The sequence below is a fragment of the Lactuca virosa genome, chromosome 9 (assembly GCF_052849685.1).
Source record: "Lactuca virosa cultivar CGN04683 chromosome 9, Lactuca_virosa_CGN04683_v6, whole genome shotgun sequence".
Classification (NCBI taxonomy): Eukaryota; Viridiplantae; Streptophyta; class Magnoliopsida; order Asterales; family Asteraceae; genus Lactuca; species Lactuca virosa.
In genome coordinates, this window is record NC_136434.1 from 197828913 (window position 1) to 197854314 (window position 25402).

Consider the following 25402-nt stretch of genomic DNA (forward strand, 5'->3'; position numbering starts at 1 on the left):
TAGAACAAGCCATATGAGTCGAAGTTTATCCATTCCTTTTACCTTCGGGATAAAAGTGATATCTGTGGGCCCCTCGATGATTTGGTGATGACAAATGTAAGTGCTCGGCCGAGCCTCGACTGATTTGATTTGTTCAATTAGTCAATCGTCATAAATCGGAAATCGGGAAACAACAAATGGACAGAAAGAATGATTATAATCCATGTCTCAGTCCATATGATATCTAGAATGGAGGAATATATGATCCCTTATCTAATGGACAAGTCATTAACAAAGGTCAGAGTTCATCTACAAGGTCAGAGTTCGACATCGGCTTTTGAGAGCTACGATTGCCAGTTGGTTCCTGAAGTCATACGCAATAATAGTTTTAGACTTATCCAAGTGGGAGACTGTTGGATTAGTGTCTAAGTCCATAACTATAATTGGTATGTACTTGACCCGACTCGGCATGGTCCATTTGGGTTGCATGGCATCGGAACATTTGGATAGACCGTTTATGAGGAAAAGAGATTTTGTGACATATTAATATATTATAAGTTCTAATATATTAATATGAAATCATGTTATTTAATTAGTATTGATCAAGAATTAATTTGGACTTAATTTAGTGATCAAAAAGAGACTAATTAAATATATGGGGATTGATTGTGTAAATCATTCATTCTTATATATGTGGGCTTATGATCCAAGATTCCTTTATGTTGGGTTTAACCCATGTGGTGATCCATGGATACTCCATGGAGGTTAAAACCCATGGAGCATAAGGAATGGGTAAAGTCATGAGTTACATGGTGTAACCCTAATAGCCACACTATATAAGAACCCCTTTAGTTTAAGAAATTGGCACTAGTGATACATATTTTGAGGGCTAGCCGATTTGAACATGTATGTCTTCTTCTCATGGTTATTCCAAGAGTTCATGATGTTGTGTGAACCATTTTAGGTGTCACACTTGGGGCACTAGGCTCTCAAGCTTCATGGAGTCAAGCAACAACAACAAGGTATGTATTCTATCTATTTTATTATCCTAGTATCAATGTTTTGGTATGCTAGTTAGGATAATACCTTGGATAATCATATTTGCATGTATAATAGAGAAAACATAGATCCAAGGTATTTAGGGTTGCATGTACACTTAGGAGTGTTAGAATGCTCAAAACCCATCAAGACTATGGTGAAATCTCATGCGAAGAGCGTGATGGCCGAAGAACTAATACCAAGCCAGAGGGGCCTGCTTGAGACCACACAGAGATCTCTGAAGATGACAAACATGGTTTGGGTGTCGAGGATCACGAAAACCGAGTGGTTGATGCATGTAAACAGTCTCCTGAAGATGAGCATGAAGAAAAGCATTTTTCACGTCTAGCTGATGAATAGGCCAGGCCCGTGAAATAGCCAAACTTAGTATCATACGTATAGTGGCCGATTTAACAACCGGGCTGAATGTCTTATAACAATCAATCCCTGCTGCTTACTATTCCTGTTCGCCACCAGGTGAGCTTTATATCGAGAAAAAGATTTGTCAGCATTAAATTTCTGTTTAAATAGCGACATAGAGCGAACTACATTGGCGCCTCGCGGTCGCGGTACAAGAACCCAAGTACCATTTGTAATAAGAGCATTATATTCCTCGTGAATGGCTTTATGCCAGTTTGGATCTTTCAAATTTTGGAGATGTTACCTTGGGACAGAGGAAATGGAAGTAGTGCGAAGATTTAGGCGGGTAACGGGTTTGACGGTTTCACTTTTGGAGCGAGTGTGCATGGGATGAGAAGAAGGTGGGGCTGTGGGGTCCTCATGAGGAGAAGGTATGAGGGGAGACTACTCAAGATTAGAAGTGGGAGGGGGAGAAGTAGGATTGATATGCTCTATAGGAGGGGTAGGATGTAATATATGGTGAAGGGTAGGAGAAATGTCAAAATCAGATAAGAAGTCATAAGAGGGAGCCTCGATGGGAGTGACCGATCCATATGGAAAATCGACTCGTCGAGTTTAACGTGACGATAGATGATGATCTTTCAAGATGAAAAATCATAGAATCGGAACCCACGGTGGTGTGTGGGGTAGCCGAGGAAGATGCATGGGGTAGAGCAGGGTTGTAGCTTATTATTGGGAAGAATGTGAGGAAAGCAAAGACAACCAAACACGTAAAGATGGTTGTATGTAGGGTGACGATGAAAGAGGCGATAGTGAGGGGTATCATTAGAGATGGAGGCGGATGGTAAGATATTGAGAAGGTGTGCAGACATATGAAGAGCTTCAGGCTAAAAGGTGGGTGGGAAGTGGGAGTGAAACAGAAGGGTTCGCATCATATTATTGATGGTGCGAATCATCCGTTCTGAACGTCCATTTTGTTGAGATGTGTGAGGGCATCAAAAATGAAAAGTAATGCCGCTCGATGAAAAATGATCATGAAATTTTTTGTTGTTATACCCCCCCCCCCATTATCATATTGGAATTGTTTAATTGTGCCCCCAAATTGATTGGTGATGATTTTGGAGAAGTGTAAGAATTTTGGAAGACCTTAGAGCTTTGTTTTAAAGGATACACCCAAACATAATGAGTAAAATGATCAAGAAATATAATATAATATCGCAAACCACCATTACTAGTAATAAGAGATGTCCACAAATTAGAATGAATAATCTCAAAAGGTGCAGAAACAATAGAGTCAAATAAATAAAAAGGTAGTGTAGTGTGTTTGCCAAGTTGACAAGCATGACAAGTAACATTATTTTTTGATAAATGACAAGAAATCGAACTATTGGATGGAAAATGATTCAAAACTTGATCGCCAGGGTGACCAATTCGTTGATTCCATGTGGTGGGAGTGGTAGCGACAAAGGCATGACCTGAGGAGCTTGTGACAGATAGAGGGGGCCAGAGCTATCACAGCGGATTATAGGGAGACGAGTCTGATAATCAAGAATAGTAAAAGCATAAGGATCAAATTTAATAGAGCAATTATTATGAGTTGTGAATTTTCTAACAGATATAAGGTTTTTAATGATGTTGGGTGTTATTAGAATATTTTGTAAGTGAAGCGGACGGTATATATTAGGAACGGGAAAATTTGAATGTCTCAAGGTCACAACCGGTATTGCAGATCCGTTACTGACATAAATACAACAAGGAGTATACGAATTATTACAAAATTAAGTGAGTATACATGCATTAGTGTGGACATGGTCGTTTGCCCGCGACATTGTGTTAAATAAATACGGGAGGGATGTGGGTTGATCGCCACTGTCTAGCCATGCCCACATGGGATGATCATAGCTTGAAGTCTGATGGTGGGCCTGAGGACTCAAAGAATGGGGCTGCTGCACACTGGAATGGGCCGAAGATGGTATGCTGCCAAGCAGGCCTTGGGTGTTAGATGTTCGGCTGGTCCACTATTGGGCCGGCTGATGGAATTGACTCCCAATCCAGTAATTGTTGTAGGGCGACATAGGGGGACCCCACTAAGATGAAAGGAGGTGCATAGGGTGCATAGGCGGTGGTATATAAACCCAAGCATATTGACCGTGAGCAGGTAGACCTCCGGCAGGATTAGAGGCTGTCGAGATCGGCGATTATTATTAACACCACGCCGGTTATTGCGCCGGTAGGAGGAACCACCACCACCACCACCTCGATTTGAGGGAGTGGTTGCAACGTGAAGGAGAGAATTGTACGAGGGATTGGCATCAGTAAATGGGGAAGCGACACGAGGATTGGTGAGCTTGGTTTCTTCTGCAGCATGGCGAGCTTGGTTTCTTCTGCAGCAAGAATGGAGCGCATCTTAGAAAAAGTAGGAAAAGGTTTTCACAGTTGAATGATCTCGGCAAGACCCTCGTATTTATTGGACAATTCATTGAGAGCGTGAATGACCATGTCCCTTTCTTTAACCTTTTCACCTGAAACTTCAAGAAGATCTGCGAGTTTCTTGATTTTGTTGCAGTAATCATGAACACTTAGGTCCCCCATGGTGATGCACCGAAGCTCACTTTCTAACTGCATAGCTGTGGTTTGTTTGTTTTCATTAAAGATGGAAGATATGTTCAAGCAGATTTTACGAGCAGAAGCGTGAGGAGAGTAGGCGTTAGTGATGAGACTCTGGGAAATCGAGTTGAACAACCATAGTTTGACGAGGTTGTCAAGTTGTTCCCATTTTGTGTCAGTGGGTAGCTTGTTTGGTGCATCATAAGTAGCATCGATGTAGTCCTGGAGGTCGTAAGCAATGCAATGAGCAGTAAAGAAGTCACTCCATGGATCATAGTTATGACTGTTGATATCGAGAATCAAGGGTACATAAGTCTTGATGTTGATTATTCTGTAAGCCTTGTGAGGAGGTTTAGAGGAGGTGCTACTGTCTCCTGGCATTGCAAAAAGGGAGAAGAGAAAGCAGACAGGAGGAAGTAAGATAGAAGGGATCGGCTAGGGTTTTAGAGAAGAAGTCTCTAATACCATGCTAACCCGTAATTTTCCCATATTAACGTATTATGGATTAATCAAGCGTATAAATATAAAGCCACTTGGGTCGATACATACAAGGCTTACAACATTAGGCTATCTAGAAATACATATAAATAATACAACACAATATGAAATTTGATCCGCTAACACAATGAAACTCCCTTTCTATCAATACATATAAACCATTAGAGAGGAGGAAATCATGTGATCATTCCTTCATTCCGAAAAATATAATTTCCAATGTCCTGTTTATAAATATTATGTCAAGCACATGGATTTGAGAACTCAATAATCACACATAGTCCTCAAACATTTCGTATCTCCAAATCAACCCCCCACCACCACCACTACCACCCCCAAACACAACATATGCTTTAGTTTTGTACTCTACAACAAAATTCTCGATTGTAACATAATAACGCGTCATTAGGTTGTAACTCTACCGACATGACACTCATCTTTATACCCGAGAGAACATGTGAATATGAAATATGGAGTGAAGGGTTAGGCATAGAGTGCTCTCGTACCACCGATCAAATATGATTCTTAGGTTTTGTAGATTCAAACACACTACGTCACCTATCAAATCTTCCCAAAGTATCAAACATTGTATGATGTTCGATCCAAATTGAAGATTGCATATTGTCTATTTTTATGAACCTAACAAAACCAAAGCTTTTCCCTAAATTGTGACATTTCCGTACTTATGACACACATTCCATAGTTCCCGATTGCCCACATTATGAGGACAATTTGTCACATAAATAGTATGGTACAATTTACTTACTTCCCAAATATCTTTATACCGTGTGTTAGACCTTCAATTATTGTTGGACCTTCAATTATTTCCAACTCTGTCAAAATGTTATGTGTATTTGAATGGTCAATCCGATCAAAAAAGTTCTTCTAAATCTTAATAGTTGTCTCCTCCTAATCACTTGTGTCCATCCATTGTGATCATCCTTACTTATAATCGCTACTAGCCTTGCTCCCCAAGAAAAATGCTGATAGTAGCCTTGCGCTCCAAGCAAAACCCATCAATAGGTCGACATTTCCTCCTATTGTCGACGGTAGGATGCGCCGACAATCTTCAGTTGCGTTCATCGAATTAAGAATTTCCATTCTGCCTTTGAAAGCAATTTAATCGAATTGGTTTGGACGAAACCACAAGTTTATCCTATTAAATTTAATATAACTTTGTTTAAATATAATATTCCAGTTGACTTTAATCATTTATCAATATCTTTTTGTCAATATATTTTTGTGTTAAATATTATGAAGATAAATGGAGGTAAGATGTTATAACAAATATCTAAACTCTAGTTTATCTTTTTTGTTTAGTTCTTAAAAAATTGAAGTGGATTGTTTTGAAATATACTATTAAGAAATTATATGATTTTTTGGACAATATGGAAAATAGAATCTATACGTAAATTGCAATTTCAGTCATTCAATTCTTTTTAAATACTATGATAGATTAATATTTTAGGCGTTTATTTTAATCTATAAATATTATTAAAAGAGAACCCTTAATTCTAAATTGAAGAAATCAGGGTCATTGATTGTATTTTAATCCTATATTTTCCACCATTGGATTATTTGCTGACATCATCTTTGTGAACCTCTTTATTTTTGTCCACAAATTTTATAAAACGTATATTACGTTTTAAATTAGAAATTCTATTAATGACAATTAAATCTCACCAAAAATAAAATGAATTAAATTAAGAATTTGATTAATGACAATTAAATCTTGCCAAAAATAAAATGAATTAAATTAGGAATTCTATTAATGACAATTAAATCTCACCAAAAATAAAATAAATTAAATTAGGAATTCTATTAGTGACAATTAAATCTCACCAAAAATAAAATGAAAAAATACGCCACACCCCTCATTACCAGTACCCCTACGCTCTCTCCCTCATTTCTTTACATAATTTTTCTAACATAAGTTTTGTAGTGGAGAAGAAAATGGGGGAAAGAAGAAATACAATATATGTGGGCTTCGATCCGTGTAGATCAATCATGTGTTCGATCATCATGGAAGAAGAAGGAATAATATAGAGATAAATATTATTTGGATTCTACTTTAATTTGATCGTAGTTTAGATCGATTTTGGGTACGTTTTAGATTATGTTTGTTTTATTCTGTTTCAACTATGAAGTTCCAATCTATAAAACCTTTCGATTTAAGTTTAAATCCATAATGGTTATGTTTTCTGAATCTGCTTCGATTTTTGTTCTTATGATCTATATTGTTGATTTTGATTTTTTAAGTTATAGGTATCCGGAGAGCAAAAGGATGGAAACAGCAACACCACTACCTCTCATCCACTGTTTCGATTTGGAAGATATGTCCACTAGGTAATGAATTTGTATATGTCGATTTTATTTTTTATTTTTACATTTTTGTATATGAATTTAGTCAATGATTTTTTTATGGCTTACCAGGTCGTGAATGGAAGATATACTCGAGTCAATGTCTATAATGCTTTACCCATTCGATCATTTCCTGGATTTGGAGATGGAATTCAAACCCTTATACCAGTGAGTGATCCACATATTCTACAACTCAGCAAAACCCAGTGGTGATATATGTTTTCATTTATTGTAAAAAAACATCTTTCTATAAAAATACAAATTGGGCTCTCAGAAATAAGTTATTCACCAATCCTTTTATAATATTATAAAAAAAACATCTTTTAGACTCCATAGCAAAGAAAAGACAAAGTTTTAGTATACCATGTAAATAGATTACATCGATAAATCTTATTGGAAAATGTTTGGGATTGATTAATTTTGGTTAATTAGCAGATTTTTTTTGGTTACCTTTCATTGTCCGGGCATGCCGAGAAGTATAGTAAGAACCTTGCACAACCTTATTCTTTCGTTTAATTGGTTTGAATCTTCTTATTGAGTTTACTTTCTCAATGATAAATGGGTTCACCCTACACTCTTGAAAATAGGGTTGGGAATATTGTGAGTATCAAGGTTTTCTCAGCAATAAGAGAAGATATTAGTATAAAAATTGCAATATAAACCATTTTAAATTACATAATAATAACTAAACAAAAATATGTGAAGGATTATCTTTATAATTTAAATTGCAATATATAACATAAAAATAGTATGAAATTTTCATTATGTTCCATTCCATGCCTCACAAACATGTTTATGGAATGGAATTACTCATTCTAATATCTTGCTTTTAGGATTACCTATCCATTCCAATTTTTTTGTTGTTCCATTCGTTGCAACTTCACATATCTCAAATAAGTAATTCTGAAATTCATCACAAAACAGAAAATGTTTTATAAACTCCTATAAGGGAAGAAGAAAGATAAGACTAAATGAGTGTATGGTGTTAATCTAATTTGGATGTTCTTTCGTCTCTATTTGCATGTTTCTAGCTTGTTTGTAGTATTGTCTATACAATATTGTTGTCTATAAAATATTGTTGTTATATTTGAAATCAGGGCCATTTATTATATTTTAATCCTATATTTCCACCATTGGATTATTTGATGACATCATCTTTGTGAACCTCTTTATTTTTGTCCACAAATTTTATAAAACGTATATTACGTTTTAAATTAGAAATTCTATTAATGACAATTAAATCTCACCAAAAATAAAATGAATTAAATTAGGAATTTGATTAATGACAATTAAATCTTGCCAAAAATAAAATGAATTAAATTAGGAATTCTATTAATGACAATTAAATCTCACCAAAAATAAAATAAATTAAATTAGGAATTCTATTAGTGACAATTAAATCTCACCAAAAATAAAATGAAAAAATATGTCCCACCCCTTATTACCAGTACCCCTACGCTCTCTCCCTCATTTCTTTACATAATTTTTCTAACATAAGTTTTGTAGTGGAGAAGAAAATGGGGGAAAGAAGAAATACAATATATGTGGGCTTCGATCCGTGTGGATCAATCATGTGTTCGATCATCATGGAAGAAGAAGGAATGATATAGAGATAAATTTTCTTTAGATTCTACTTTAATTTGATCGTAGTTTAGATTGATTCTGGGTACGTTTTAGATTATGTTTGTTTTATTCTGTTTCAACTATGAAGTTCCAATCTATAAAACCTTTCGATTTAAGTTTAAATCTATAATGGTTATGTTTTCTGAATCTGCTTCGATTTTTGTTCTTATGATCTATATTGTTGATTTTGATTTTTTAAGTTATAGGTATCCGGAGAGCAAAAGGATGGAAACAGCAACACCACTACCTCTCATCCACTGTTTCGATTTGGAAGATATGTCCACTAGGTAATGAATTTGTATATGTCGATTTTATTTTTTATTTTTACATTTTTGTATATGAATTTAGTCAATGATTTTTTTATGGCTTACCAGGTCGTGAATGGAAGATATACTCGAGTCAATGTCTATAATGCTTTACCCATTCGATCCTTTCCTGGATTTGGAGATGGAATTCAAACCCTTATACCAGTGAGTGATCCACATATTCTACAACTCAGCAAAACCCAGTGGTGATATATGTTTTCATTTATTGTAAAAAAACATCTTTCTATAAAAATACAAATTGGGCTCTCAGAAATAAGTTATTCACCAATCCTTTTATAATATTATAAAAAACATCTTTTAGACTCCATAGCAAAGAAAAGACAAAGTTTTAGTATACCATGTAAATAGATTACATCGATAAATCTCATTGGAAAATGTTTGGGATTGATTAATTTTGGTTAATTAGCAGATTTTTTTTGGTTACCTTTCATTGTCCGGGCATGCCGAGAAATATAGTAAGAACCTTGCACAACCTTATTCTTTCGTTTAACTGGTTTGAATCTTCTTATTGAGTTTACTTTCTCAAGGATAAATGGGTTCACCCTATGCTCTTGAAAATAGGGTTGGGAATATTGTGAGTATCAAGGTTTTCTCAGCAATAAGAGAAGATATTAGTATAAAAGTTGCAATATAAACCATTTTTAATTACATAATAATAACTAAACAAAAATATGTGAAGGATTATCTTTATAAATTAAATGTATAACATAAAAATAGTATGAAATTTTCATTATGTTCCATTCCATGCCTCACAAACATGTTCATGGAATGGAATTACTCATTCTATTATCTTGCTTTTACGATTACCTATCCATTCCAATTTTTTTTTTTTGTTCCATTCATTGCAACCTCACATATCTCAAATAAGTAATTCAAAAATTCATCACAAAACAGAAAATGTTTTATAAACTCCTATAAGGGAAGAAGAAAGATAAGACTAAATGAGTGTATGTTGTTAATCTAATTTTGATGTTCTGTCGTCTCTATTTGCATGTTTCTAGCTTGTTTGTAGTATTGTCTATAAAATATTGTTGTTATATTTGAAAGTTCATTTTACCTTTGTCATCTTTTTGTGTGTATATTTTAATCTTTTAGGTTTTTTAAAGTATTTGAGGCACCGTTTCTGCTTGGGAGTGGGGTGAAGTCAAGGGCATAAAATTGGAGGGTAGTTGTATTTAGAGCCACTTGAATATTGAAGATTTTTGTTGGCATTAATTTCAATAATAATATGTACCCTAGAAGAGATATCATAACTATAGTTTATTTTTTTATAACATTTTTTGTATTTTTTTTAAATGTTGTACAGGTGATGGCTACAAGGTGTGGTCACTCATGTCTAGGATCAAGGGTAACTTGGTAACTCTTTAAATATTACACTCTATTAAATAGTACAAACGAATATTTTGACTTTTTGTTCCTTATGAAAGAGGCAAGGGTATAGGATTTTGTTTAAATATTTGTTAATGGAAAATACATTTTCATTTTCTTTCGCATATAGACCATTTATATAAAAAAAACATTTCAAATATGGACCATTTATGTACTTTTGTTCACAAGCGAACCATTTATGTACTATAAAATTTAAATTTTAATTAGTAGGTCATTAATATGACAATTTTCTCGGAAAAATTTGTTTTTAGTATTGAAATTTGCAAAAAAAAAAGTTCATTAATGGCATTGTACTTTAAAATTTATATATATATTTGGATTGTTTTTAGATGATATTGAAACGTTTCATTTTTTCCTACATTGAAGCTCATTTGTAGGAAAGTGTTCTGGAAGCGAATTTCATTATTAGCGTTGAACTTTGCAAAACAATCCATTAATAGCATCGTAGTTTTCAAAATAACTTTTTTTGGAATTCTTTAACTGCAGGTAGATTCCTTGAATTCCTACCTTGATGAACATATGTGGAGAAATCTTTTTGGAAAAAGATAAAATCCTGATATGACAACCCGAACAAGAAAAAGAAAAACCCAGTTTTGACTAACCCAGTTTATTCAAAATCTTTATTCATTTTAATAGCTTACACACCATTTAGATGTTCATATGAAATAACTTCGAGATGTAATACAGCTAAAAAGTTATTTGACATGTTTTGTACTTTTTAATGATCATTACCATGAAACCTTTTGAAGGATTTTTTTTACCAGAAAGAATGTGATCAATATACAAAACAATGTTGCATATTCAGGACCTAATGTTCTTAATTTACTGTAATAAGGTATTTGTGTAAAAATTGATTGACCATACCCAACTCTCCCATGCAAGGTAATGAATTTATGTTGTTCTAAATGTGTCAAAATGTTTCACTTAGGTGTTACTCAACACATGGTCTGTGGACTATCCATATTGATTTCATGATTGAGAATAACACATCACATCAACCAAGATCAGACCATCAACCATATTAGTGACCCCAGTGAGATTAGCAATGTACTTTGAGTAATCCTCCAAAACAGGCAATGAACTTTGAACTGTAGTAAATCTTGAATCAATTCCCAAATTGTACATCAAACTTCCAACATTAAACCTTGAACATCTTCAATTAATGTCATCGAGTTGCTATGCATTTGATTATTTAGGTATATCGTAAATTGTTTAGCTTCCCCTGTTGATTTTACTACTTTAACATATACAAAGGCTAAATACCTATAATACCTACATATAGGAGAGTGTTGTCTTTTTTTTGTGAAATATCTAATAGCTATTTTGACACTAGCGTTTTTTTTACAATAATAAGGTTTGAATGACTGGTTTTAAATAATAATTTTGTAAAATCATTTAAAAACCAATACTATTCCTCTTTATATACTATTACGTTAATAATGCAAAAGTTAAACCATAATCTTTTTATTTTATTAATTGTCTTAATTCTAAATTTTATATAATTATTATGTAAATCTGATTACCACCTTATAAAAATGAAAATAGTATAGCAACCAATTAATCGATTCTCTATTTCATTATGATCTTTAAACGATTAATTATGTTTTAAAAAAATTATACAAAAAATTTGTCTAAATATATAAAAGTAATCATGTTTTAATTTGTCAAATTATAAAAGTAATCATGGTTTATGTTTTTCATATATGAAAATCATATTACGAAAAAGAGTACTAGCATCAACCTGTTTTAAAATAAACTTCACATATTATTTTAGTTTTTAAACATATATTTTGACAAAATAACTATTTATTTTGTTGAGGATTAATGTATACTTATATATGAATGGGAGATGATACAAGAACAATATATTCCGTGTTCTTTAAAGTATAGCATGTTCCTGCTAAGAACATATACAAATTTGCATTCATAAATAAGTCTCATTTTTTAACCAATTTGCTAATATTTATTGCAACACACCCTCCTTCTAAACCTTAAACCCCTAAATAATCGTGTGAAACTAATCATCGAAAGAAACTATTTGGTACCGCTGCATCACTAATAGTTGAAATAAACTATTCTAGAGATTTGGTCCAAGGATTCCTCTATGTTCGCATGAAGATGACATGTTTCCATTCAAGCTGATAAGAAAACAATTTCTAATTTGATTATGTTTCGCAATGAAAATCAATAAAGCTTAGGGAAAATCAATTCCAAATGTTGGTATTTATCTCCCAGAATCGGTTTCTCGCCTGGCCAACTTTATGTGGCATTGTCTAGAGGGATATCACATACCAATACAAAAGTATTAGTAAATTCTCACGAACAGTTCAATGACAATGAAGTCTATACATCAAATATGGTCAACAAAGAGGATATCATTACTTTGTAGGTATTTATCTTCCAGAAATTTTTGGAGGCAAGAGCATTTTATTTGGAGGTGACTTTAGACAAATTCTTCCAACAATACAAAGAGGCAATCGTTCGGATATTGTGCAGGCATCATATTCATCCAAATTATGGCATAAATGTACAGTTTTAAGTTTAACCGTAAACATGAAGCTTTAGTTTGGTTGTCTAAGTAATGATTTTGATGAGACAAAAACATTTAATGAGTGGATTCTTAAAATTGGTGAAAGTAATACTGGTGGCCCTAATGATGGTGAAGTTGAAGTTAAATTTACAGAAGACGTTGTCGTTTACTCTACATGTGACCATATTAATTCAATTGTATCCACCATTTATCCATCCTTTGAAAACCATCTTGATGATCCATCATATTTTCAAGATAAAGCTATTTTGGTCCCTACAAATGAAGAGTTGATGCTACCAATGACTACATTTTAGGATTGAGGAAAGATGAAGAGAAAACATATATGAGTTCAAATTCTTTACGTGAGACAGAGTTACGAGATTTTTTTGAGGAATCAATATACTCTTTAGTAGTGTTGAATGGTTTTAAGGCATATAGAATATCCAACCATAAACTTACACTAAAAATAGGTGTTTCAGTCATGTTACTTCGTAATATCGACCAAACCAAAGGACTATGCAATGGTACTAGATTACAGATTGTTAGACTTGGAAGACACGTCACTAAAGCCTGAATCATATATGCTAGATTTCAACGAGACTACTTATATACCTTGCATGAAGTTAACCCCATCTAATAAAAGAATCTCATTATGTTTCAGCGGAGGCAATTCCCCATAGTTGTTTATTTTGTTATGGTCATTAACGAAAGTCAATGACAATAATTATCAAATGTTGGATTATATTTGCGTAGGCATGTCTTCACTCATTGTCAGTTATATGTTTTTTGTTTCTAGCGTCACAAGTGAAAAAGGACAGAAGGTACTCATATATGACGAGGAAGGTCGTCCAACTAATAAAACAAAAAGTTATGTCTACAAAGAGGTCCTTCAATGATAATAGATATCCAGGTTTTAATTATTTTTTCAGACATTTCAATGTTACCAATAATGCTAAGTCTGTTTCTATTACTTTATCTTTTATTTTTTTAGTGTCATCTTTTTTATACCTTTATATGTATAATTTTATATGTTTCCCCGCGTTTTATGCGGGTGATAATCTAGTTTTATAAGAGAACAAGAAAAACACTTGCAAAATTTTTTTTTTTCTTTTTAAGTAACGAGAATATTTATAAGTATTCAAAAAGGGACTGAAAGTGAAAATCATACCACTCCACATGTTAATGCGTAATGACCCCAACAATCAACCCACATGGGGAGGGTATATGTCAAATTGTCACTTTTTAATTGGTCTATGTCTTTTCTTGTCCGTATGATATAACATTTTTATATTTAATTCAACAAAGAGGGAATTTTTTTTATTTATAAATAAAATGAAAGGTAAGTTACAATTATAACCGATAGAAAGTACAGTTATAATTGGTAGAAACTTATTAAGATCTTATGGTATTTTTTTACGAAGTAATATGATTATAATGTTTTAAACGGTCAACCATTTTATTAAGATTATAGGTGTCATACCATATATACCATATTTTTGCATTGTCACGTCATTTTTTCTCTCATTTTATGAAACTGGTGGGTGTCATACCATACTTTACTATACTTTTATTTTTTTTATTAGTTTTTATTTTTATTAATTGAATAAAATATAATTTAATAAAAAAAACGCTTCATTAATTTAATTAAAACTATTACATTCCTAAAAACAACAAACAAAAAAAACAACTTAAAAACAATAATTTTTATAAATAAAAAACACTAGTTTTAATATTTTTTTCATGATGTCCGTTCTAGCCCTCAAAACCATATCTAGCTCGTTTCCGGTGAAGTGATCAAAAAGTTTTTTTAAAAATTCTATATTCCGACTTTTTTGTTTCTCCTCTCGAGCTCGTTACTTCTGCTCTCTTGATATTTTTTTCTCCTCCAACTTCTCTTTTTCAAAACTCAAACAACTCTGGAAATTCAAATTATAAATTTCCAAATTAGTGACAACTCTATGTACTTCATCACTTCTTTCCGTTCCCAATGTATTCGACGACGAGCCTCTCTTTTTCGCCACATTCCGACCCATCGGTCGAACTACCTCTTCAAGTTCGAGCGCATCCACTTCATTCAAATCAACCCCAAAATGTGCATCCGATGAAGTAGTGTAATTCGTCTCGGAAACTTTGGTTATTTTCTCACCACCTTATTCGTTACCATATTCTTTTATCCATTTCGGGGACTTGGATAAAAACCTTCAAACATCGACAAACTTGAACGGCTTCATATTATTGTCAACAAGAAAATTTTTATGCGCCGTCTCTAAAATTTGTTCACCGCATTTCCGTTGAGTTAACAAATTATTGTAAATGTCGTTAAATTTAGTAACATATTTGTTCATCTTGCGAAACTTGCTAGTATATTGATCTTTATTGTGGTGCTCGCCACGATCCATCACCATAAGAAATTGCTCCCATATGCGTCGCAATAAAATGTTCATCTATTTGTGCATTACCTTTCTTGGAGTCCTCTGAAATATCGACCCATGATTGCGCTAAAATCAAATCTTCCTCCTGTTGCCATTGTTGAGACGCAATCTTCTCTTTTCGAACGGGTGTTTTTCCTTTTTCGCATTTTTTGGGGTTGGAATGTTCGGGTTAGGTTTCCCGAACAATTTCGGGTTCGGGATCGTAAACCTGTTCAGGAGCGGGTTGAGTTTCTCGGATGGATTCGAATTACAGTGACAAAACGTATTTGGGGGGGGGGGGGGATTTTGAATATTTGTTGGGCTAAGGGGTTGCATCGTGTCAAATTGTTGTGGTATTTGTTGATATAAAAAATGTTGGGCTTGGGCTTAGGGTCAGGACGAAATCAAAGACGAATCTATTTGTGGTTGGTAAACTTACGGCTTAATTGGAAAAATATTTGCACGGGATTTTCTACGAGCAGTAAATTAAGGGTTGTTTGAATTAATTTTTGGATTGAAAAGATTTCAAATATAGTATAAAGTGAAAATGTTTGTGTAAAAACTGTAGAATAAGATAATGTATTTATAGTGGTTTATAGTGGTTTTTGAATATATATATATATATATATATATATATATATATATATATATATATATATATATATATATATATATATATATATATATAAAGAGAGAGAGAGAGGTTATAATGTGGATGGACAACTATTGTGCGGATATGTGAACAGTGTTATTCTATGAGAATTACTAAGAGAATAGGTTATTTAGTAATGTGAATATGTTCAACCTCACACAACAATCGTCATTTTCATGTTTTCTCACTAATTGTTATTAATTTTTGTTTGCACGCATCGTTTTTCACTCATTTTCATTCTGACATAATACGACTCAATAAACATTCTGACAACATTCTGACAAAATGAGAATAATAATAATAAGTCTATAATAACCTCATAGACGATTTAATTACTGAGAATGTGTGATAATGACAATAGTTATGTATGATTGAACGTATTCATATTATCAAACAACATATTTTCTTTGTCATTCTCACAGAATAGCACTGTCCACATATCCGCACAATAGATGTCAATCCACATTTGAACATCTCTCTCTCTCTCTCTCTATATATATATATATATATATATATATATATATATATATATATATATATATATATATATATATATATATATATATATATATATATAAACTAGCTTAATGATAAATTATTTAGGGTCGTGATTATCACGGCCCGAATAAGTTTCCTAGTATATATATATATATATATATATATATATATATATATATATATATATATATATATATATATATATATATATATATACTAGGAAACTTATTCGGGCCGTGATAATCACGACCCTAAATAATTTATCATTAAGCTAGTTTTAAGTGATTCGAAAAAAAAAACACCAATATAGGAGCTAAGTTTGGTTAATATGAATATAAGAGGTGAGAAGTTTAACTTAAAATTTAAAAAATGTCTAAATAACTTAAAATTTAAACCCAATAACTCAAAATCTTAAAATTGAAAGGATTACTTGGCTGGTTATAAAAGACTGTAACTAATCACCATAAGTTTTCAAACAAGAAATGATAAATAAATTACATGCGGATATCAAAAACCAAAAATAATTGTGTTTGTTAATAAACAAATTATAAAAAGAACTTTAGATAAATAATATGAGAAAGCTTACTTCCCTAGATATAGTCTTCACTCACTTGATAAAAATCAATGATGAAAAGGCTTTCCTATTTGAGTTTGAGTTTTCACTTTTTCCTGGTTTCTCCTTCCTCACCCCCCCCCCCCCCCCCCCCCCCTTCTTTCCATACAATAAATTCTACTTTTATGTGTAAACTTGTTTAAAATTGACAGATTGATAGCAACTTTGGTCTTTCAATGGGACCATTCTAGCAACTCTATTTGTGATAAACTTAAATAGATCAGGTGTATATGATTATTAATATTGCAATTTGATGAGGCATACCGGCTAAGGATACAGTTTCAATTACCAATCGAAATTGCTCGTCGTCTTTCAATGGGGCCATTCTAGCAAGTCTATTTGTGATAAACTTAAATACATCAGGTGTACATGATTATTAATATTGCAATTTCATAAGGCATACCGGCTAGGGATGTAAATGAACTGAACGTTCAACGAACTGTTCGTGAACCGTTCGGCGGGAAGTTCGTTTATTTAATAAACGAACGAACATGAACACAAATTATCGTTCGTTTAGTAAACTAACGAACATGAACAATGATCTCATTCGTTCAATTATGTTCGTGAACGTTCGTTTATGTTCGTTCATATAAGTTCATTTTATGTTCACATATGCTTAATTGTGTTTGATTACATTAGTGTATTATATATTCATTTATGTTCATATATCTTCAATTATGTTTTTTTATCTTTGTTTATTTATGTTCGTTTAGCATGTTCACGAACATAAACGAACGTACATGAACAATGTAATTTGTTAAACGAACGAACATGAACAAGAAAATTCATTCGTTTATGCGTTCGTATTCGTTTATTTGTTCGGCTAACTTAAACGAACGAACATGAACAAGCCCCATTCGTGTTCGTTCGGTTCGTTTACAGCCCTACCGGCTAAGGATACAATTCCAATTACCAATCGAAATTGCTCGTCACACGTAGAATAAAAAAAGAAAATTTCATTCTATACATGCAAGATCATGAATTAATAAGTGCACTCGTTAGCCAAACAAAAGAATAAAGATGATCACCTTGGGTAAGTCAGCCATTGACTCAACTGCCTTGGACCGTGGCGAAGTCACTACTCACCTCTTTGATATACCGATCATATAGAAAACAAACTAACATTATAATAGGAGTAAAAAACACCTGATGTAATCAGTTCCCAAAAAATACCAAAAAAGGAATTCGACTTCTTTCAACTATTTCACATAAATAGTTCAAATGGTAAAAACAATTAAAACAAAGACGATCCGACATATTTTTCTTTTGTTTCTACTTTTTTCAGAAATCCTTTAGACTATTATTTTGCACGTTCATCACTTTTTGTCTCATATCAAAATATAAAGATTCAATCAAATGCTTTAATTCTTACCATAATGGTCTAAAGGGTTAAAGATTACAAATCGTCCATCAAAATATAAGCCACCCGCAACATCAAAGAAATATGATTTAAGGCTCACCTTGAAACCAATGATCATTACAGCAATAAACAAGCATGGATAGTCCTGTTTTAAAATTCGAGATGAGATGTTACATTTGTGATTAAATTTCGAGTTTTATCTATATATTGTCTATTTGCTCAATATAAATATTTTGGAAGTCATATTCACTTGAGGTAATAAATTGATGTGGCATAGTAACTAAGTCGTTGTGGATATGATGTGGCTGTCTATTCTCCTTAACATGTAAGCTTAGCTAGCTTATACAACAAGATCAATTCATCAATAATTAAAGCCAAAGTTATCAAATATAACTTCTTATAATAACCCGAATACCATATTTATGCCAACACATATCATATTATAATTGTTTGAAAGGGTATTCCAGTTTTTTACGGGCTAGCTCCCACGAAGAAGGTTCACCATTTGGTATAGGGAGCCACTGCCCTAACTAAGCCACTATGTGATAGTTAAATATTGGTAATATGTTTTAAAGGATTTATTATATTTTACTATTGGATTAACCATAAGAATATTTCAATGAATTAAAATGGAAGAAAGAAACTCAATTCTTTTCGTGTGATATAGAAAGAAAATTCCATTTGGAGAAAGAGATGCATGTATAGGATGCATCATGTTAACTTTGAATATGAGAAAAGAATGTTAGGGAAAGCATTTTAAAAAACATTACTTGAAAGCAAAGCAATCTTAAAAAAAAAAAAAAAAGTAAGCTGATTTCTTTAGTCGTGCACATGTTAATTCCTATTCAGCCCTCATTTTATATTTTCTTTAACACTAAGGGTTTATCTGCCATTTTCCATTGAATATGGATATCACAAAAGAGAGAGAAGATACGAAAGAGATTAATCATTTTAGTCATAAAAGCCATCCGTTAAAGTTGGTCAACATGGAGACGATTCTAGGTGCTAATTTCGATAGCCATGGTGGTGGTGGTGAAGAGAAAGAGAAACCAGATGTAATTGGTTGCTATGCATGTCAAAACCCTATATCAAGTGGCTTTGCATATGGCTGCACTCAATGTCGTCATTTTATGCATAAAAAATGCTCACAAGTTGCGCCCATTCTCAATCTTCCTTCCATATATGAGCATCCTCTAATAGTATTCGATTTCGGATATAAAAAATCCGCATCCTGGTCGTGTTATGTTTGTCGTAATCAACGTAAAATTAAGGGGTTTGGTTATTGCTATAGCAAACCTGAGTACAACAATGTATTTAATGCTTGCATCGATTGTTGTCTTGTTGAGATTGCTCGCAAGGCAGAAGCTGACGCTATCAAGGAGGCGGGAAGGATCAAGATTGAACATGAAGGCCACCCACAACACACTTTAAGCCTCAAATTAAGACCTGCTGCATTCCGTTGTGATGCTTGCAATACTTATAAGGATGAAGGCTTATTTTATGAGTGTGATAGTTGTGATTTCTGGATCCACAAGACTTGTGCTTCCTTAGCACCTACAATCCAACTACCCCATCACCCCAATCACGAACTTGTTCTCGTCTATTCGCTTCCAGAAAAATTCTTTAATTTTGCATATTATTGTGAATTTTGCAGCATATACATCCGGCGGAATGACTGGTTGTATCATTGTGCCAACTGTAGATATTTTGCCCATATCAAGTGTGCCTTAATTGCAGAACAACCTTTTATTCAAAGGTAAAACTTGTTTTCTTTTTCTTTGTGTTTGTGAATGCTTAATTGTTCTAAACAAGCATATGTTATTTCAGAGATGGTCCGAGTACTTCTACTGTTGATGATGATGAAAATGGTTTGCTGCATTTTCCCATGTCAGATGAATTTACAGATCCATTAAAACTACAACATTATGAAAAAATAAATCAAGATGATGATGATCAAAAAACTGTGATTGAGCATCAGCATTGGAGTCATGAACATCCATTAATCCTTCATGTTCAACCTCAACCTAACAACATGTCTGATTGTAGTGATCCAATAAAGGTATGTCACGGGTGTGTACGACCCCTCTCCCTTCCATATTATAGTTGCAGAGATGGATGTTCGTTCACTCTCCACAAATATTGCGCCAAGTTACCACTCAAATTACAACATCCACTTCACCCCGATCATTCGCTTGACTTGATAAACACAGATCATTCGCTTTCCTTGATAAACACAGATATTTTGCCTGGCTTGATAAACACAGATCATTTGCTTGCCTTGATAAACACATTTTTATACAATGAATGCACCGGTTGTTATAGCAATGGCAACACGTTTTTATACAGATGTGAAACTTGCAAGTTCAACCTCGATGTCAACTGTGCATTTCTACCTAGAACCATCAAACATAAATCCCACAAACATCCTCTTATCCAAGTTATCGATCCTCAACCTCTTTGTAATGCTTGCAACAAATTGACTAATGGTATAAGCTATGCATGTAAGGCTTGTAGCTTCATATTAGGCATGCATTGTGCAATGAGGGCGCCACATTCCCTTGGTCATAGGTATTGCAAGGGACATGAAATTTCATTGACATATCCCCCGGTCATGGATCATCCTGAAGATTTCTTTTGTGATATTTGTGAGAAGGAAATGCACCCCAAGTTCCCCCTCTATTATTGTCACAAATGCAAAAATTCTTTTCACCTTCATTGCATTAGTCGAATCGATTATTATTCAAACATTTTCAAAGAAGGCACCTTGAATGTTTCCTATCACAAACATCCATTAACATATGTTCGAAGAAAGAAAACACCCAAGTATGTGTGTTCTGTTTGTAATCAAGATATTAATGGTTTTTTGATCCTCGAATGTCGGGCAAGAGTCTGTAATTTCAATATTTGTTATCAATGTCATTTTCGATATTTGTTACCGATACCATTTTAAGAAGAAATGAATCCTCAATCATGTAATACGATTAGGAACTAAGGAAGGGTCATGTCATTTTTTCCATAAATTATTTCTATATGTGGACTTTTTTTTCTTCAGTGTCTTAAATTCAAGCGATCTTTGCACATAGAATTACATTTTCAATTCGTATGCCTTCTTCAAGTGTGACATAAATGATCTTGGCTTGTTTCTTATTAGAATGAAAAAACCACATATCCCATAAGCAGATAAATGGTTGTCTTGATGCTGATGCTGCAAAAATAATGAGTTTCTAATAAATATCAAGCTTTAACAACCTGATAATATATTCAAATTACTGAAGAATTCTTATTTAAATTATGTAAATAACCTAATGCCTATTAATTCAAACAATATGTTTTTTGTAAGAATTGGGGTATAAAAAAGGCTTGGAAATTCTGAGAATTGTGGTTTTCACTTTCAGATTAAAGTATTTGGGTGGTACTCCCAATCTTTAATCGGATAAGACTCAGAATTGAGAAATCAGAAGAGAGAATGTTCAAGATGTTGTGAAGAAGAAGAGTACCAACAACAGATTTCGGATATGATCATATAACCAGAAAAACTTCCTGTCTTAAAACTGCCACATGACAGTTTTATGTCCTAAATCTGTCAAAACGTCATAAACTAACTTAAATTCGGGTCTAGAATATGGATCACAAAACCGGGTACATTTACCAAAAATCCGGATTTCTGATGCATTTTTAATATAGTAACATAACATATATAAAAAATTTCAGCTCGACCCCAGCCAGGGGCTCTGCCCCTTGGACCCCGCTCTCAGGGGCGCTGCCCCCGGACCCCCGTCGGTTCAGGGACTCCGCCCCTAAATATCAGTATACTTTCAACAAAGACAAAATTAAACAAATGTGCACTCTGCACCATACCGATTTGTTCAATAATTTTCAAAGTGACATTGATCAACAAATTAACCCCATTACACCTAAATAACATTAGTGATATAAAATCACCAACATTTTTCATAAAAACTAATCAACCGAGTGTCTAAAGTCCATGTTTTTCTGCAATGCTTTCATATTGACCTGAAATCCTAAAGCCTTTTGCATACCAATGCTAAGTAAGAAATCATTGGAATTTGAATACATACACTAGTCGGCCATTTATACATTCTCAAAACTTATAAAATACCATAACCTTCTCATTGATGAAGCTAAGGAATATGAGTTTATATAATGGAAATTGATTACCATGACTTGCTAGATTTCAGTTACATAATGTGAGGAATCACATTCAATCTTATGTCGATGACATTAGAATTAGTTATACACAAGGTTGGTGATACCACACAGTTTTGCTAGGTCTCTGTGATCTTTTTGTTAAAGTTGTAAACATTAATTATTAACGCAAAACAATGAAAATCATTGAAAAAACCATGACCGAAGCTTTTTTCATACATAAAACTCCCCATAAACGGATTAAATGAGTGGTACAAAGTCATATGATTGTGTTGTATGTCAGTATGTGGATATGAACTTAACTAAAGAAAATCAAAGAGGAATAAGCATTTCATCAAGCAGCTGGTAGGCAAAAGGTGAAAGTACACATCCACTAATTGAAAAGAAAGCGACCTCTGTTTTCTAGATAATGATTAAACACAAAAATTTACATAAACAAATCGGATTTTGTAGAAAAACCATATGGGGGGTTTCTTTATTCTAGCCCAAATTGATACCAGTATTGTCAGGTTAGATTTTTAATGGATTTTGCTTACCAAGTTTCCAATTTACAATATAATAGCATATCCTGATTTCTTCTTTCATAGATGCTTTGAAAGCATAGTAATATCTCCTAAAATCTAATTAAATGACCATATTCAAATTTTCATTTAAGTTTCTACTGCAACCAAGATGTGATACAACAAAAAAACACATCATGATCAATTTTGCATCCAATGCAATACATTACTAATATGTGTAATCAAACAAACCAAATCCAAATAATAAAACATATATAAATTATTAAATTATAAGTAGAGTCAGAAAAAATCGAACATTGTGAAATTAAAGATACTTGAGGAAAATATTAGAATACGTACATATTGAATCTACGAGGAACTTGAGGTTACCTTTCCTCAAATCTGGTGGCTTAAATTACCTCTGGAAAAAACAACGATCCCCCAATCATGATTATACAGCTTAATAATCATCATTCATGTGTTATGAGTAAATGTAAAATTACCTCAAACTTCCTCCCTTTTTTCATTATCTCCGTATATCACAAAATTTCAACAACATTCTTATAACCACCACATGCCTGAATCTTATCCACCTGTCACCATTCCATTATCATTAATTAGTTATCCAATCCAAAATACAATACTAAAATATGCACCCAAACCAAATTGTTTTGTCATCTCTGATAAACATAGCCAATAAATATGTAATCTCTGTTTCTGAAAAATAATATACTTATAAAAAAGTTAGCTCGTAACTATATAAATCATCATTTAAAAGTGTCGTTGATAATCTCTTAGTTAAACCATATTGAGATGGTCTCTGAAACGGTTAGCGGTTAGTGTATACTTTTAAAAAAGCTATTGTATATCACTAAAAAGTCAAAAGCATCCGAAAGGTTTAAGCCCTACCTTATATATATATTAACATTAAAAGCTTAAATTTAATCAAACAAAACCCAATACATGTAGTTTCTCTCCCACTTGTAATCGTGGAAGCTCTTATGACATATGTTTATCCTAACATTTTTGTTACTCCTGCCACTTTCTCTCCCACTTGTAATAGACAACTAAAAATACTTTTGTAGATGAGATTAATGATACTTTGATATACAAGTTGCCCGGAGAAGATATTGATCAATATTTTGGTCATGATGAGACTATTGATCCAAATGATCAGGCCTGGTATGAGGATTTACTTCATTCCTTAACACCAAATGGTATGCCACCTCATAAACTTGTTTTTAAGTATAATGATCCTATTATTTTGTTGAGGAACATGAACCCGTTTGAAGGATTATGTAATGGTACTAGACTTTTCTGTAAAGATTTTCAAAGGAATGTTATACGTAAGTGCAGAGATAAGCTATGGAGAATTTGCTGGAAAAGAGGTTTTTCTTTTATTCATGTACCCATTTAATATTCTTTTTACCACAGGTAGCTGTTAATCTCTGCAACTAAAACACACGATGCATGGTATTTCATTGCTTTTCAATGAAAAAGGTCAGCTACCTTTTATCAATCGATTTGAATGTAAAATAATTTTTTCTAAACATCTTCGCTGTTCGTATTCACATTGGAGGACATCATTAATCTTTACTCTATTTCTCAGTTCAGTTTTATTAAACATCTTTACATAGTATCTTTTAGGATCTCCCTCGGTTTCATGTTTTACAAACACAATTAACCTCAATGAAATCAATTTGAACATGACAGTCTTTCTTGCTTTGCATGTCAATATGTATGTGTTTACTTTCTTACGTACAGGCTGTAACCTATTCACACAATATCGAAACCACACCCCTCTGGAACAGTATTCAATCAGGAAGTGACAAAATTAACTTCACCAACAAGATGGAATCTAAACATTAGATCGGGAGATTAGGTAGAATATATCATATATTTAAGTATGTAAAGCTTCTAATGTATGCCATTTGGGTATATGTTTTACTTACTAATCTTTCTTAAGTTTAATGTAATTGTTTTGTAGAACGAATCAACCTCATTCTGTGCTTACGGTTGAATGTCATACTTCTCATGCTTTGGTGAGATGGAAACTTAAAATACGTTGTTTCTTATGGTGGGGTTAATTTTGGTTTGTCATTTCCTGGTCTTTCAACAGTTTCCAACATGAAAGACCCAACAAGCCAATTAAAAGTATTGCTAATCGACTTTTTTTTAAGTGTCACGTGCTAATTTTGTTATGCTACTCATTCTCATAAAAGTTTTTCATTTATTTAACAGGAAACAGAGGAAATAATTGCTATAAAGATAAATCAAGCGTACTCAATTTGTTAGTATTGATCTAACTCCATAATTACAACAGCTCATTGCAACTTTTACAAAATGGTTTTCTTTTAATTAATCTAATGTTCAATAAATAAGTTACTTATAAATTCTTTAATTACTATAGACAAACTTTTAATATGCACAGCTGAATTTTCTATTGATATTAAGATTTAGTTGTTTCATTTAAAATAATATCAGATTTTGTTT

The 25402-nt window shown here is 32.9% G+C and overlaps 2 protein-coding genes and 1 long non-coding RNA gene across 4 annotated transcripts; 2 read left to right on the plus strand and 1 right to left on the minus strand.

Annotated features, from left to right (window-relative positions):
- Positions 1-3807: 3807 nt before the first annotated feature.
- Positions 3808-4365, minus strand: LOC145140175 (uncharacterized). The gene has a single exon (XM_079073754.1). It carries the CDS (start codon positions 4363-4365, stop codon positions 3808-3810), a length of 558 nt encoding a protein of 185 aa, XP_078929880.1.
- A 14744-nt stretch (positions 4366-19109) lies between these two features.
- On the plus strand, positions 19110-21235 carry LOC145138006 (uncharacterized). 2 transcript variants are annotated; one of them, XM_079072148.1, is made up of 3 exons: positions 19110-19998; positions 20070-20301; positions 20589-20691. In XM_079072148.1, the coding sequence occupies exons 1-3, from the start codon at positions 19148-19150 to the stop codon at positions 20592-20594; spliced, it is 1089 nt and encodes a 362-aa protein (XP_078928274.1). In that variant the 5' UTR covers positions 19110-19147; the 3' UTR covers positions 20595-20691. The 2 variants fall into 2 exon arrangements, with proteins under 2 accessions (XP_078928274.1, XP_078928273.1); XM_079072147.1 differs by having other exon boundaries at positions 20070-21235.
- Positions 21236-24377: 3142 nt separating this feature from the next.
- On the plus strand, positions 24378-24898 carry LOC145136832 (uncharacterized). The gene is made up of 2 exons (XR_013720731.1): positions 24378-24409; positions 24674-24898. It is a non-coding gene; the product is annotated as an uncharacterized LOC145136832 (long non-coding RNA).
- The last annotated feature ends 504 nt before the right edge of the window (positions 24899-25402 follow it).

Bases quoted from the DNA above. Each gene is read 5' to 3' on its own strand.
- LOC145140175 (XM_079073754.1), bottom strand. From the start codon at position 4,365: ATGCCAGGAGACAGTAGCACCTCCTCTAAACCTCCTCACAAGGCTTAC.
- LOC145138006 (XM_079072147.1), top strand. From the start codon at position 19,148: ATGGATATCACAAAAGAGAGAGAAGATACGAAAGAGATTAATCATTTT. The intron at 19,999-20,069 runs GTAAAACTTGTT...ATGTTATTTCAG, and splicing joins GAACAACCTTTTATTCAAAG to AGATGGTCCGAGTACTTCTA.